Genomic DNA, 14655 nt, shown 5'->3' with positions numbered 1-14655 from the left:
CGTGAGCCGAATCCTATATACAGACGCGACGCCTTTATCAGATACGGGCAGGTCGTGTGGAGGGTTGATAATAAAAAAAGGGAGAGCTGTAGAGAAGGACGGCATTCAGAGATACGGGTTCAATGGACGCGTGCGTGCAGGAGTCTATATAAACTTCGCCCCGACTTTCCGCGATAAACATTCCTTAAAGTATGGTCGTAATGAAAACCGAAAATTGTTTGTTTAGTTTTTTAGTGCATATTGCATAAAAAAAAAGAATTTTCTCGTTGCTCAATACCTTTTTGCGAGAGCTTTTTGCGAGAGCACTGAAAGCGTTATGATGTAGGGCACAAATCAACAGCTGAACAAGCAGGTGATATTAATTGAGCAGCGAGTTTAGTAATAAATGTATACGAATGTAAGAGGAGCGCAGATGGACGAAGTGATAAAGAATCAAAACCAGCAATATAAGATGCATAGACGTATGAACTATAGTATACACTCACCAGAATTGTGATGAAGGTGACGGAAAAAGGTAGAGCGGTAAATTGAATGTCCGTCTATGTTTTTTTTTCCCTCTTTTCTAACGAAAGTTGGAAGACGGCAAATTAAAAATAGGCTATGTAGATGTAGAAGCTAACAATGACACGTTCTTCAATGTCGACTTAACTGAACAAACCATGAGGCGGCTTAATGGCTTCGTAATGTATTCCTAATGAGCGTATATATATGGAACGCCTGCTTGCTTTCCATAACATGAGTTACGCAAGGCGCCTCTGCAATGGCTATCAGATGGATTGCATACTTACAGGTTGCGTACGTATTTTACGAACTTTCCTTCCCGCGTTTTCCCTTTGCAGTTTCTTTTTCAGACGTCCGTCACGCATGGTGGCGCTGTATGGTTGCATACCTAGGCTGGAACACAACATATCTGTGTTCACCCGTTACAAAGGGCAAAGCCACAAATCATCATCATCACCATCATCATTAAACACTTTCATTTCCTTCGTACCACGTATTCTCATTATATTTTATTTTTAGATTTCATCTGAAACAGCACAGCTAACACCGCTTGAGTAAACCAGTCATACAACTGCGACAGTACGCTCTTTGACTGACCGGTAATACCGCACAATAAAGGGAGTCAAAGCATTCAAATTTCATCAAAAAAAGGGGGGTCGAATGCAGTGGTCAGGTATAAGACAAAGAAACCATTGAGCAAGCCAATATGCCTCGAATTTAGTGTACAAGGCATGCTGTGAACTCCATCACAGAGAGCATGAAAAAAACTTGACCTCCCACACCCCTCCCCTTGAATAGCAACTAAAGGACCTGCGCACACTCAAAGCCACCACGCGATTAATACGTTCCGCACAATCATAGCTTCTTATATGCAACCGCCGCGCTCACGACATGGAAATACTCTCCCTTCGAGGATTTGCACGCGCGAGGCACACAGCGACCCAAAGAGCGCGGCCGCATGCAGTGTTCAAGAACGACTGCGATGCCAGGCAAGATGATTAGTTGCGAAAAACGATGCACGGACCCCGAGATTGATGAGGTATCCGAAGAGGTGCTCGCCTGCAATGTTGCCTCCCCTGTTGCGCGCGTGTGCCTGTCGGCCAAACACTGCCGCGAGCACGGGCGGAACGATTGTAGCTGGGCCTTCTATGCGCAGCGCCCTTTCGCGGTGCAGCCTACATCGCCGTATCGGTTCCCCACAAGCCGATGTACGCACTCTACTGGAGAGTATCAAACGAGGTGAAAGAAGGAGAGGGTGAGCCGCGCTTAACGGAAGTGCCGCAAATTACCCGTCTCCCGTGCCGAGCAGCTCAGCAGAGGTTCAACTCACGCTGCAGGCAGAAGTTCGACGGTCATTTGCTTCCTTGCGAGGCGCACTGCGCTAAATTAGGCAGGAAAAAAGAACGCGCCAGCCGAAAGCAAAGTAGAGAGAGACAGATGTTGGGGGAGGTGGAAGGCAGCGCCATTGTGCCTATCAATCCGGTTTGCCCGCAGCAGACCGCATGGATGCGTGCGCGCCCCAAAGTGATCTCTTCTGTGCGGTAATGCCACGAGTGCTTCTGCTCCGCCCTTCCTCCCGCCCCATTACCAAGGGCGTCCGATGGTCCCAAACGACATGATGCCGCGCTTCGACCCTGTTTATAAGACACGGTGCGAGCGTGCGGCACTCGCCGTCGCGTGGTGGCGTGGCCACGACCCGGTGCCCCGGCGAACACGCCTCCTCTTTCGATAGTTATAGCGCGAGAACAAAACGACGACACAGAGACAAGAAGGACACGTGTCCTTCGTGTCTCTGATGGCTTATCTTGTCTCTGTGTCGTCGTTTTGTTCTCGCGCTATAACTATCGTCATGCCATACCAACTAGCCCAAACTGCCACACTCCTCTTTCGAGCTTTGTCCAAGCGTGGCCTTGTCACTGAAATCCCGCGCGCGTCGGAAGTCCAGCCACCGTCTCGACGATCTGATGGCGTGCGCGATCAAGTGGGTTTGAGTAAACTCTGTCAGAACTCACGTCATGACGACCTGGCGCGTCAACTTTAGGGGCGGAGAGTCACCAACCGTCTTCCAGCTTTGAGAGTATTCTGTTAGTGCGTTTCCAGAAAAGCTGGAAGTGTTAAGCATCGACTTGTCACGTGCATGAAAGAAACTTTATAAACTATATATATATATATATATATATATATATATATATATATATATATATATATGGGGGGGGATTAAGAACCGTCTCCATGGACGGAGAGACTGTACCCGTGAGGCGACCTTGAAACGAATGTGAATCGCATTGTTCCAAGCGGCCTTGGGTAAAAATAAAGAACGCATAAGCCGCGTAAGACCCTGCGGGAGAAAAGAGCGATATGAAGCTACAGAGAGTTAAGCCCCCGGGAGAACCGCTCCGCGCGCCCTCTACTCTATTGTTTCTGCAGTGTTCGCAGCTATCGATGAACGGGCGCTTTATGTAGACACTAGCGGAGTGCTGCTTGTTTGTGATCGTTTGCTTTGCGATATCAAAGTAGGTTGCACATGCTTGCGAAGTTCGGTTTCCTGCATGAAGTCTGAAAGCGAGAGACGATATGGACTTCAGATGCCCAGCCGCATAGGTCAGTCGACCTGTTGGTGTGCCGCGTGTAGCAGGGGCGGCTGCTCCATCGCTCCCCTCCCCCCCTGTGCGCACTCCTATGTTTGTATATAAGGTGATGAAAGTCAAGCGGCCTCTCGCACTCAGATCATCATGCTCGTTGATCGAAACATTGATTACTAACACAAGCACACGAAGATAGCAGTTTGTGTGCCCGCGTGTAAATTTCGTGACAGAACTTCAGTCCGTCAGGACAATGACACAGTAAAGAGCTATTGGTTCATTTATAGAACGACGTAGTTCACACATTAATCTGTAGGTACGAAGTCCACATCGACCCCGTCAAAACTAACACAAGGCCGTGACGTGGTAACTTCGAGAATGGCGTGACGGCTCCAGCCTTTTCAATTTTCTCACTTACCATCTTCTCGCGTAGGGAGTGGCTTCTTAGGCACTAAATAATCCATAGCAATTTACTAGTAAATAGGCGTCTTATTTTTCTTTCATTTAATACAAGTGTTATTTTTTTCCTTTCTTCCATTGTCACACAATAGTATACAGGCGTCCGCAGGCTGCCATTGGACATGACTGCAGCAACCTTCGTCCACATAGCTGCTAAGGACGCCCAGCTAGAACTGCCTGTGAATATCACCGAGACGAAAAGCAGTTGATAGACGCCAACGAGAACTAAAGCTACGTCGCGGGGGCCAGGTCAGGCGCTCTGAGTCGGCGCCTTTTCGAGACAACCGCACCGTCAAAGCCTCCGGCGCTCACCGTAGAATCTTGTTGGTTTCGGGTGTGCCCGCGTAACTGCAGACAATCTGTGGAAGTATGGAGAGTGGCGCCCCAGTGTTCGCAATATGTGTGAAGTCACTATAACGGGATTGCGCGCAGCGCCCCTGCCGGCCGAGGGCATGATTCGACGGCCGTGAGTGCCTATATAAGCACGCACGCCGCAATCACGTGCGGCGTCTATATGCTCCGGAGGTTACGCAGCGGTCACAATAACTCAACAAAAATAAGTGGCGCATATAGCGTTTAGAAAGTAACATAACTGGTATCGCACGGCAAGACACCCAGGTTAAGAACAACGCCGCCCCCTGGTGCCCAGAAAAAGCTGAGCACGCCCTCGCAGCATGTCTCCGGGGTGTGCCGCAGACGAAAGAACATCGCGGGGGAGGTGAGGCGCGGTTGGTCAGTGCGTGTACCGTATTTACCCGAACTTAACTACGCCGCAAAATTATTGTCAGTATACCTATCCTCCATATTGTACTTGGAGTTACATTTTTTTTTTTCCTTCTAGTGATGATCGCTTGTCTAAGGGGGAACGCTGTAGGTGTGTGTCTGATAACAGCCGCCGTGATTTTGTTTTCTTCGAGTGTCTATCTAAGTTTTGAATTGTAGCTGCAATATGATAACAGTGTTAAACAACCCCGGCAACCTCTGTTCACAATACGTGCACCGCACATAGATATAAGAAGAAACTTTTAACGTTATTATTAGATTGCTGGATATCCGATGATCCATCATGATTACATGATCCATTTTCTTCGCGCAAACCTACAAAAGGTTCTGGACACAGCGAGAAAAGACACATACGCACAGAACACATGAGCGCAATCATAAAGCTAATGTGTCCTGTATGTGTCTTTTTTCGCCCGGTATAGAGCAGCTTTGTATTTGTGCAACGAAAGTGGACCATACTTAAACTAGCCCATACACAATCAGGTTTTTATTAAGCGCCTGTTTCAGGCTGTCCTTTTCTTTATTTGATTTCTTCATACAGGCCCATATTTTTATGAGGTACTTGGTATCCAGTATGCCTGTACGCCTGTGAAGGCATCATTTCTATCACTCCCCCCCCCCCCTCCCCGATTTTTAAAATTTCACCATTTGAAACGTCACTCGATTACTTTGACTGCTTACTTATAAGGCGTATGTTTATTGAGAGACTATACTCTTGCACTGTTGTTTCCTTTGGAATATCGAAATTCAGATTAAAATTGAATAGAGAAAAAAATACGTATGTTGCCTAAACAATGCGCGCCTCGTTCGTGACTTCGCTTATGTCCGCGTGAATGCGGAGTTCCATGTCGGCACGGTTGCCCCCGGGGCGCCGTCAGGTTTGCGTGCGTGGCGGGTGGCGATCGTGAGCAGAAAACGCCCGAGTATTCACCCCACCCCTCCTTATGCATTTCCACTACCCTCCTCTTACTCCAATTTGTTTTGTTTTTTTCTTCAATGCCAAGGGTTATACCCTGCGCCCACACAGTACACACAGAGACTCCGCACACTCATGCAGAGAGAGGGTCGATAACGCAATGCCTCCACGTTGCTGAATGCGCGAAATGCATGAAACACAGTCGTCTTCGTGTAAGCAATGACCTAACTCACATAAACTAGTTTGTACTCATTATTTGCTCCAAGGTTTGTATGCAGCCTACACTCTCTAGTAAACTGTTTCCTCGAAGGTAATTGAGGAAAAACACGCACAATTATATATATATATATATATACTTCGGCCGGCGCAAGACCATTCGATGTCATATATATCACTCTAAATACACCTATACGCATACTTTATAAGGGAGATATTGAGTTGAACGGGACTTCCGGATTGCTCTCCCGGAATACAAGAGCCAGAGACCCGCACACACACACACAAAAAAAACTAGTGTGACCTTAAAGGGAGACTATAACCCTTTGATGGATGATGGGACACATAGGTCCCACTTTTTGAGTTGTCGTTTTTTCGCTCTAAAATGCTTACGCATGAATTAATATTCAAAATTTTCATATGGCGCCATCTATGAGACCTTGTGCAAAACACTCTATGCAGTTTTCTGTCCGTGTCATGAGGTGGAGCTGGAGGCGCTCCTGTTACATTTTGTTGTGTTCTTGTGCTCGTGTCTCGTCAGTTTGCGCCTGTTTTTGAAGCTAATTCAAGGACAGATACATGTCTGGTAAGTGAAATATTCGCTTCTTGCACTACGGTATTGCTTTGAGAAATACAATTGCCTATAAAAGTTACCCTACGTTACGAAAAAACCTTTGCATGTATGAATCTCGTGTAACACGTGCGTTTTGGCGCCCGCAGGCTTAGGCTTATTGAGTCGAGTGCGTACACTGGCGTGATAACGGTGCTGAATCGGCTGATTTCCTTCTCCCACACAGGAAAACAAAAATGCCTGAGCCTAGAGGAAGCTCTAGAACTGTTTTTCAGTTTACCGGACAATTGCAATGACAGTACAGATGAGTACTGCGAAAGTTCTGAAGACGAAGAGTTTGTGCTTGCCCCTCATGAAAGCAGCGAGGAGGACGACACTTTGCCGCCGCTACCAGGGCCGAGTACAAGCAAACGCAAAGGAATCCGACGCAAACACTACGTTGGAAAAAGAAAAAAACAAAAGAAATCGAAGAAGCCTTCCGAAGAGCTTGATGACAAGACTGTGGACAACCAGTGGGACTCATCCAAATTTGTTGCCACAACTCCTACAAATTGCAGTGCACTTGGATCTCAGAAGCTTTCGCAGAGAAGCACTGTACTTGAAACATTCTCTCTGTATTTTGATGACGATGTTATGAAGCATATTGTCGATCAAACCAACCTATACGCAGCACAAACAAACTGCGCAGGATGGACGGCACTGACATGTTTAGAGCTTCGTGCTTACATAGGACTGCTTGTTCTGATGAGCGTCAATCGCATGCACCACCTGCAAATGTATTGGTGCTCGGACAGCTTCTTTCATGTAAAGGAAATCGCGCAGGTGATGACGTACAAACGCTTCCAGCTCATAACAAACTGCCTTCACCTGAACAACAATGACCTCATGGCGGATTACGGCACAAAAGACTACGATCGGTCCTACAAAGTTCGACCTTTGATGGACATGATGAACGAGAGGTTTCTGGCTAACTACACGCCATCCAGTCATCTCGCTGTCGACGAGAGCATGATACTGTTCAAAGGGCGTTCGAGCATGAAACAGTACATGCCCATGAAGCCTAAAATCAAAAGGGGCTACAAAGTTTGGTCTCTCGCGGACTCCGAGACTGGTTATCTCCTGAAGTTCCAGCTCTACGAAGGAAAGAGCGCACACAAGCCAGATGACGTAACCTTGGGTGAACATGTTGTTTTGACCCTGACCGATGGCGCCGTGCCTGCTGGCTCACAGGTATTTTTTGATAATTTTTTTAGCTCTACGAAATTACTTCAAGTGCTTCGGGAAAAAGACATTCTTGCTTGTGGTACATTTCGCGTCAACAAGAGGGATCTACCTCAAGTAGTCAAAGAAAATAACAAGCTCGAGAGAGGGTCCTACATTTGGAGAAGAAAGGCAGAGGTGGTCGCCTATCAATGGAGAGACTCAAAGAATGTGCACCTTATGTCAAACTACCATGACCCAGAAGACCGTGTGCAGGTGCATCGAACACTCCAAAATGGCAAGAAAATGGCAGTTGAGTGCCCCTCTGTTGTGAAAGACTACAACACGTGGATGGGAGGTGTCGATAAATTCGACCAGAAGAGAAACGCCTACCCCGCAGACCGCCGATCAAAGCGCTGGTGGAGCCGCATATTTTACTTCATGTTGGATGCAGCGGTAGTGAATGCTTTTATTCAAATGAGTTTTATAGAGCCTGTGGTTTATCTGCAGTTCCGCTTGATACTTGGTCGCCAACTGGTTGCGCAAAACACCTTTAGAAGATCAAGCGTTACAATGAAAGCTCACCACAACAAAAAGGGGAAAAAAAACGGACGTGCTATGAGCGGCGTGCCCGACGAGCTTTGGTTTGCCGGAAATGGCCACCATCCGAAGTTCACCGGTAAACGTCTGCGGTGCCGGTGGTGCTCCACACAGATGAAAGAAGTTCGCAGCAAATACATCTGCATAATGTGCAATGTGCCCCTTTGTGTTGCGTGTTTCGGCCCGTTTCACTGCCGACCATGATTTGCCTGAAGTGGATGGTGGGACATACCCGGTCCCACTTTGTGAATCTGCTGGATGTGGTCTGTGGGACATACCCTGTCCCACTTTTTTCTTTTTTGTGAATGGTGATTTTAATTCCTGGTTTGTTTTTTGTCTAATAAAATCACGTCAGAAAAGCATGCGCTAAAAGAAAATATTGCCTACTTCTTTTATTTTGCCGTGTCCAACAAAGGGATAAGCAACTATTAAGTCGACGTTCATTGTTTAAATAGCGATCCAGAAACCTCGTAGTGTTACTTGTGTGCCAAGGAAGTGTTTATTTTGAAATAAAATCACGTCTTAGTGGTCCGCATCGGGCAAGCGCACTTCAAATTACTTGCCGGACAGTCTGACGTCACCGTTGTCATGTACAACGTTGCCCAGTATTACAGCATGGTCGCCGACATAAGTTGCAGCAAAACAAAATCAGCGGAAGCAACAGCAGAAACAACGGCCACCATTGGCTCCAAAATGGCAGACGTGTTTTGGTTCTACTGGGCCCCGCTAGATAGTACGACCTGTCCAGTTTAGCCAGGTGAAAATTTAATTTTCGAACCACTCGCGCCATTCCTTATAATAACGCCTGGCGCTTTTTGTGTGTGTGTGAATCAAACAGAAACAAACAAGCAACAACGTATTACGTCTGTTGATGCACGGAAGGTTCTTTATTTAGTGCAGCTAGTTCGATTACTAGTGAAGAATTGTAGGCGGTTCGTCTGACGTCATTGGGATCATTTCGAGAATTTCTTGTCGTAGCGCATGTGCATTTGCCTTAATTTCTCGGTAAGTAGGGCCCTGCTGTTGATAATATTGTCGTTTTAGAGGTTGTCGTACATTGAGCTTTCACTCTCACGTAAATTGTTAGTTGACTTTAGTGTCCCTTTGAGTGGAATTAAAAAAAAAGAGCAAAACACGGGACGAACATGTTAACCTAAGTCACATTGAATGTTCCAAATAAAACTTCTTCCCCCCCCCCCCCGCCTCCCTTTCGTGAGATCACTTGTTCTAGCAGCTTTTGGACGTCTAGCCGCTTTCCTGCATCGCAGTGCGAGAGGGGTGACATGCATGTTACATTGTCGTTACCTAGTGTGTATTCTCATCAAACGATGCGAACGGTGTGTCGCATGAGCGCAGCAGACAGGGCTGGGTGGTCGCCAAAAGCGAGAGGGCGACGTGCTGAAAGGAGAGTGGACAAGGCAGCGGACGTCCGGCCAGCGGCAGTGAATAACGGGGAGGAAACGGCGAAGAATCGGGGTGTCACACGCCATAGCGCACGCGCCATAAAGAGTGTCTTTCGGGGCTTGGTTGCGCAGCCCCTTACACGCACTCTTTAACGCAAAAGACAAGCGTGTCATCCACGGGGAGCCTTCTCCTTTTCGCTCCATTCCGGCGGCGACACTTCCTCTGAGCAAAGCCCGCGGTGCGCATCTTGAAAAGGCCGCGAGTACTTTAAAATACCTTTTGAACGAGAGCGGAAGCGACGTAAATAACGAACACCAAAACGCGTCGTCTTCCGTTCTATTCGAGCAAAGAACAATGTATACACCTTGTGTACAGTGATGCGACCAAAGGGGAGGACACTGCCCTGCCGAATTCAAGGGAGTTTGCATTTGTGAAAACACTAAAACGAGAGTGACAGGTTGTGGCACACTCGGAATTAATTAACGACGGCTGAACACCGCGGCAAACGGCTCTGCCGGCGCGAGCATAGAACATCGCATGTCAGCCTTTCCAGGACTGTCGAGATGTACTACATGAAAGTAGCACGTGGCATGCCGAGTATGTTCCCTTTATTTTAGTAATTGTTCACCGACAGATTTTTAGACAACAGGGCCGCTGCTGTATGTGATTCTGCATTGTATTGCGTTGAAGTTCAATATATATATATATATATATATATATATATATATATATATATATATATATATATATGACGCTATGATGACTGGGCGACGTGGCGTGGCGCTCATACCCCATGTTTATTCCGTTCTGCACTTCCTCCTCTGCTTCTACCAACCGTCGCTACCTTCTTACGTCACACACACACACACACACACACACACACACACACACACACATATATATATATATATATATATATATATATATATATATATATATATATATATATATATATAATGTGTGTGCGTGTGTGTAAGAGAGAGAGAGAGGGGAGACAGAAAATTGACACCACAAAGAGTTAGGCGCTTCTACATCAAAGTTATTAGCAAGAGTAACTGCCTGCCATGTATTTACCAGAGTTAACGAGGATCCCAAATGCACTTTCTCTTTTATTCGGTTCAGTTCAAAGACAAATGCATTGCAAGGAACGGGGCAATCACATTAAGTAAATCGATTATTGGGTAAAGTACAGTATAAAAAAAACTTACTCTAAATGAGCAGTGATCAGTGTCTTCGTCCTTCTGAAGTCTGAACGCATGTAATCTTGAAAATTAGGCGCAACTTGCCCCTCCCTCGGTGTGCGTTCGTCTCTCACGCTGCACAAAACACGAGCCCAATCCAACTGGCCCAACATTTATACCTGTTGCTGCACCCCCTCACTTACACGCCCATTCGCACACGCAAGTACCCACGAACACACTCCAAGAGAAGCGCCACGAACGGAACGCATGCATTCGTCGTATTCTAACTGTGCACGCCCTCTCTTTTTGCGCGCAGGGCGGCCTCACTAACCAGCAGCAGCAGCGGCTGGAACGCGAAGGGGACGACCAGGAGGAAGAGGCCGTTTCGGCTCCCGTGTGCCGCGGCTGCAGCTTTCCGTACCTGCTGGTGCAGGCGCTCATCCACCTGGGCATCTACATCCACAAGCTAACGCAGGATGCCTACTCAGTGTCCACCTACTACCAGGAGCAGCAGGTCTACTACTGCGCTATCTCGGTCATCTGCCTGTTCGTGCCGTCGCTCGTCTACTCGGCCTACCTGGTGGCCGACAGCATACTGGACCGATCCACGCCCGCATCGGACATCTGCACCAAGCTCGTCAACGGGCTGCTGCTTGTCCCGTGGCAGATCAAAGGGTGCGCCTATTTATCGGGGGACACTCGATAAAGCGTCCCACACCAACCTCTATCGTCAGCTTTATCTGGCACACAACTGGGAACATATGCGAACGTAAACGTTAACGATGCCGACTTTTACGGACTCAAGGGCCTACATGCATTCAGTGTAAAGGTACGGACAATGACAGTTCTCAACGTAACTGAAAGCTTTCACGCAGTAGGAACCCGACCTTAAGCACGTGCACTTACATAAATCAATCAATAATTCAATCAATCAATTAATCATTTTGGAATTAACATGGGAAGTACACATCGGTATGCGAAGACATTGGCCTACTCTATAAATATCATGTACAAGAATCTATCGGCATTGACGAGGGAAACTGCCATGTCATACGTGTGGGTAATATATATGATAGAAGTAACACATATATAATCGTCAATGGGAAAATCAAGACGGAGAAAATCAGAATTTTTGATTGCTACAATAAAAGTTGCTTTCTTGCCTTACGCGATGATCGCAAATGCATGTGCAACACCACGCCACAATGAAGGGCTCGGCGCTGTAGCAGAGCACTGGTTGTCACTGGTAGCTTGCGAATAAGTAAACCCGCCATTCTTGACCTCCTTTCTTGCAGACACGTCGAAGTGCTTCACTTTGCGGCGCAGCGGGTGTGCAGCTGCATATCACCCTCGAAAGGCGAGATGGTGCGGCTGCGCACATTGAAGCGAGAGACCTTCGTGCTTGAGTTCTTCGAGGACTTCTATGCTGGATTCATACAGATCCTGTTGCAGCTGTACCTCATCGTGCTCTTTATCAACTCGGATCACACGTCACAAGCACGTGAGTGGATTTCTATAACAATTATTTGCACAGAATAGGGGAGAAAAAAAAACTGGATGGCCCACCAGGCACACCGGAAGGATGGAGCTCATGTATGTATACGCACTGGTGCGCCTATAGCAGCCACAGCCAGATGATACGTACCCAACTGAAAAGGGCTACATGCCTTCACCGACTCCAGCATACAAGTTCGAAGCTTGGGTTAACACTTTTCAACATCACTAAATCACGCGTCCAGAAATACCTCTGGCTGTGCCATGCTCTTCCACGTACAAGTTCTTTCTCACGGGTTGAAAACGAACGTTCTCCTCTACCTCGCTCTACCATAGGCGTGCAATAAAAAAGGCACGTGATGATTTGTGGCATAAAAATTACACAAACTGGAGCACTCGTTCAGCAAATACGGTCCCTCCTTACATAATTTCGCAGCTAACTATATACACATATTTATTATTCTAGTTTGTTTTTGTTTTTTTGGCGACCTGCGAAGTTTGTTGATGCGATAGCATTTATTGCACTCGTAGCCTCGCCACGTTGCCGTCCCATTTCTGCCACAAATCAGAAGGCCATCACGAGCTCATAATTGGAAGACCAGCCTAAGACGGTCAAGAGGGCTCGTGAGAGAGCGGGGAGGCATGGTCTACCAGATCCAACACGCAAGGAATTAGCCGACAGCAAGCCAGGGGTCTTCTCCAGCACTGCACTGGCTCAAGACTAAGTTCCCTCTGTCTGCCCATCCGCCCGCTCTCCTGCCATTTGCCGCCAGCTGAATTATGAAGTGCTCATGCGGTGAGATATGCAGTTTACGTGCCGCAAACACTGACCCCTACACCCAAGTCATATTGTCAAATCACAACTGGCTCGGTGCGCGTCGATCCGTTTCATAAGCTGCCGTTATTCCACGAATGTCAAGTGAATATCAGATACTTTCCATACATTAATGCAGTGCGATTTAATGAACAACTGCTTTTGTCTACGCAGTGATCGGCCAACTGGTGGGCTCCGCTCTCAGCCTGTGGTCTCTGATCAAGGCCGTGCAGCGCAAGGACGACGGCTTGCTCACGGGCACGCTCTCCTTCCTCGGCTGGATGTCTGTAACGGCTGCCCGGGGCCTCGCGCTGTCCCTGCTCACCGCCGTCATCCATGGCTGGGTCGTGGTCGCTTGCCTTGTACACGCAATCGCCATGACCGCCTGGATATCGAGCTTCGTGCGGGACACGCACAGGCGCCAGGACAGCGTGCGACGGGAGCCCAGCGATGGCGGTGTCGTCAGTGACTCGTCCTCGCAGGCCCCGCTGCGCAGCCCCTGCGTCACCACCATCATTATCTTCGCGCTGTTCGGCCTACCCTCGCTCGTCTTCTGGCCCATCATGTTCGAGTTCAAGCTCAAGCGCAGAGTCTTCCTCTTCATGTTCATCTTCATCGTCGAGAACCTGCTATGCTTCGGCGCCTGGCAACTGTGGGGCAGCCACACGACGCCGCACAACTACCGGGTCGTCGTGTCGGCCCTGCTGCTGGGCCTCACGGCGTCCGGGGTGTTCTTCATCGCTCTATACGTTTGCTGCAAGCCCGAGAAGACCGACCTCGTGGTGCTGCAGCACATACGCGAGGACAACGCCAATAAGTACGGCATCTACTTCGACTTCTGCAAGGCCATTCGCATCCTGCCGGACACAAGCGACATTGCGCGCGACATGGAGAAGATACGCATGCTCAAGTTAGTCAAGTGATGGACTAGTCCCTGAGGGAGAGGCGGCCACTATGCATTTCGAAGTACTTTCGCACAGCATGCAATGTGCCCTGCAAAGTGCGCGATAAGAGTGCCCAACACAGCAAAGAAACTGCGTAGTGTGTGATGTGCACCAGTTGAAGGCGCTGCAAACATGACAGAAATAAGTGTTCACTATAAACTGTTCTCCTTGCACGGGAGTGATATTAAATAAAGTTGTACTTTCCTTGTTCAACCAATGCTCTAGTAACTAGTGGTAAGCACGATTGCGTAAGTTTCACACGTCTAAGTGCTCATTAAAGCTCAACTAAACGGTGTGTATGTGAACCCGATTATGTCGTTCCATCCAATTCCGCGAGGAATTAGATGCATTGTAGTTATAGCGTGGATAATTTACTACTATACTAATATATATGACAACAGTGGCAAACTGCAAGACAACCACTCTTCACAACACCTCAGTCTGAAGCGTTACGACATAAAAATCTTCCAATGTTATCATTACGACAACAATTATATGGGCGTGCACTACAGGCGAGGTTTAGCCATGGCTGTGATGTTTCGTATAAAGTCAAAGTCGATAACATCACCCCGCGCGCCGTATGTTCTGTGTGAGTGAATGCACGCAAAGGCTGCCGACGATAGAAGAAACATGCCGGCCTCCTTCGTCGTGCGTAAGACCATGAGGAGTACCAAAAAAAAAGAAAGAAAGAAAGGGGGGGGGGGGGTGCCGTTCCATAAGCAATTGCGTAACTTTGAAGTTGTATACCAACTAGTCCACCGACAAGCCAACACGTTGTGCTTAGCAAGTGAGTACTTTGATTGACCGTGTGCGGTCGCATGCCCCATGTCCTGGCCCACGATTTCAACCACAGGTCCACCTGACTACCGTAGATCCGAACGCATGGGTGCGAATTATGTGTTTAGTACCTCTTGAGCATCAAAAAAATTTGCAGTCTGCTGCCTTTCAGCAGCACCGCGGCTTCTAAAGGGCCCCTAAACAACACAGAGG

At 47.9% G+C, this 14655-nt stretch overlaps 1 protein-coding gene across 1 annotated transcript in view; it reads left to right on the top strand.

The window, feature by feature from the left end:
• The window catches only part of LOC119171715 (uncharacterized), a 39615-nt gene extending 25737 nt beyond the window's left edge, over positions 1-13878 (top strand). The window contains exons 2-4 of the mRNA XM_037422529.2: positions 10730-11088; positions 11709-11914; positions 12896-13878. Of these exons, the coding sequence (XP_037278426.2) occupies positions 10730-11088; positions 11709-11914; positions 12896-13644 (1314 nt within the window). The 3' untranslated portion in view covers positions 13645-13878. The remainder of the gene's footprint in view (positions 1-10729; positions 11089-11708; positions 11915-12895) is intronic.
• Positions 13879-14655: the final 777 nt, after the last annotated feature.

Source organism: Rhipicephalus microplus, chromosome 4 (assembly GCF_043290135.1).
Source record: "Rhipicephalus microplus isolate Deutch F79 chromosome 4, USDA_Rmic, whole genome shotgun sequence".
NCBI lineage: Eukaryota > Metazoa > Arthropoda > Arachnida > Ixodida > Ixodidae > Rhipicephalus > Rhipicephalus microplus.
The sequence above is the reverse complement of the archived record's forward strand: the minus strand, read 5'-3'. Positions and strand labels throughout refer to the sequence as shown.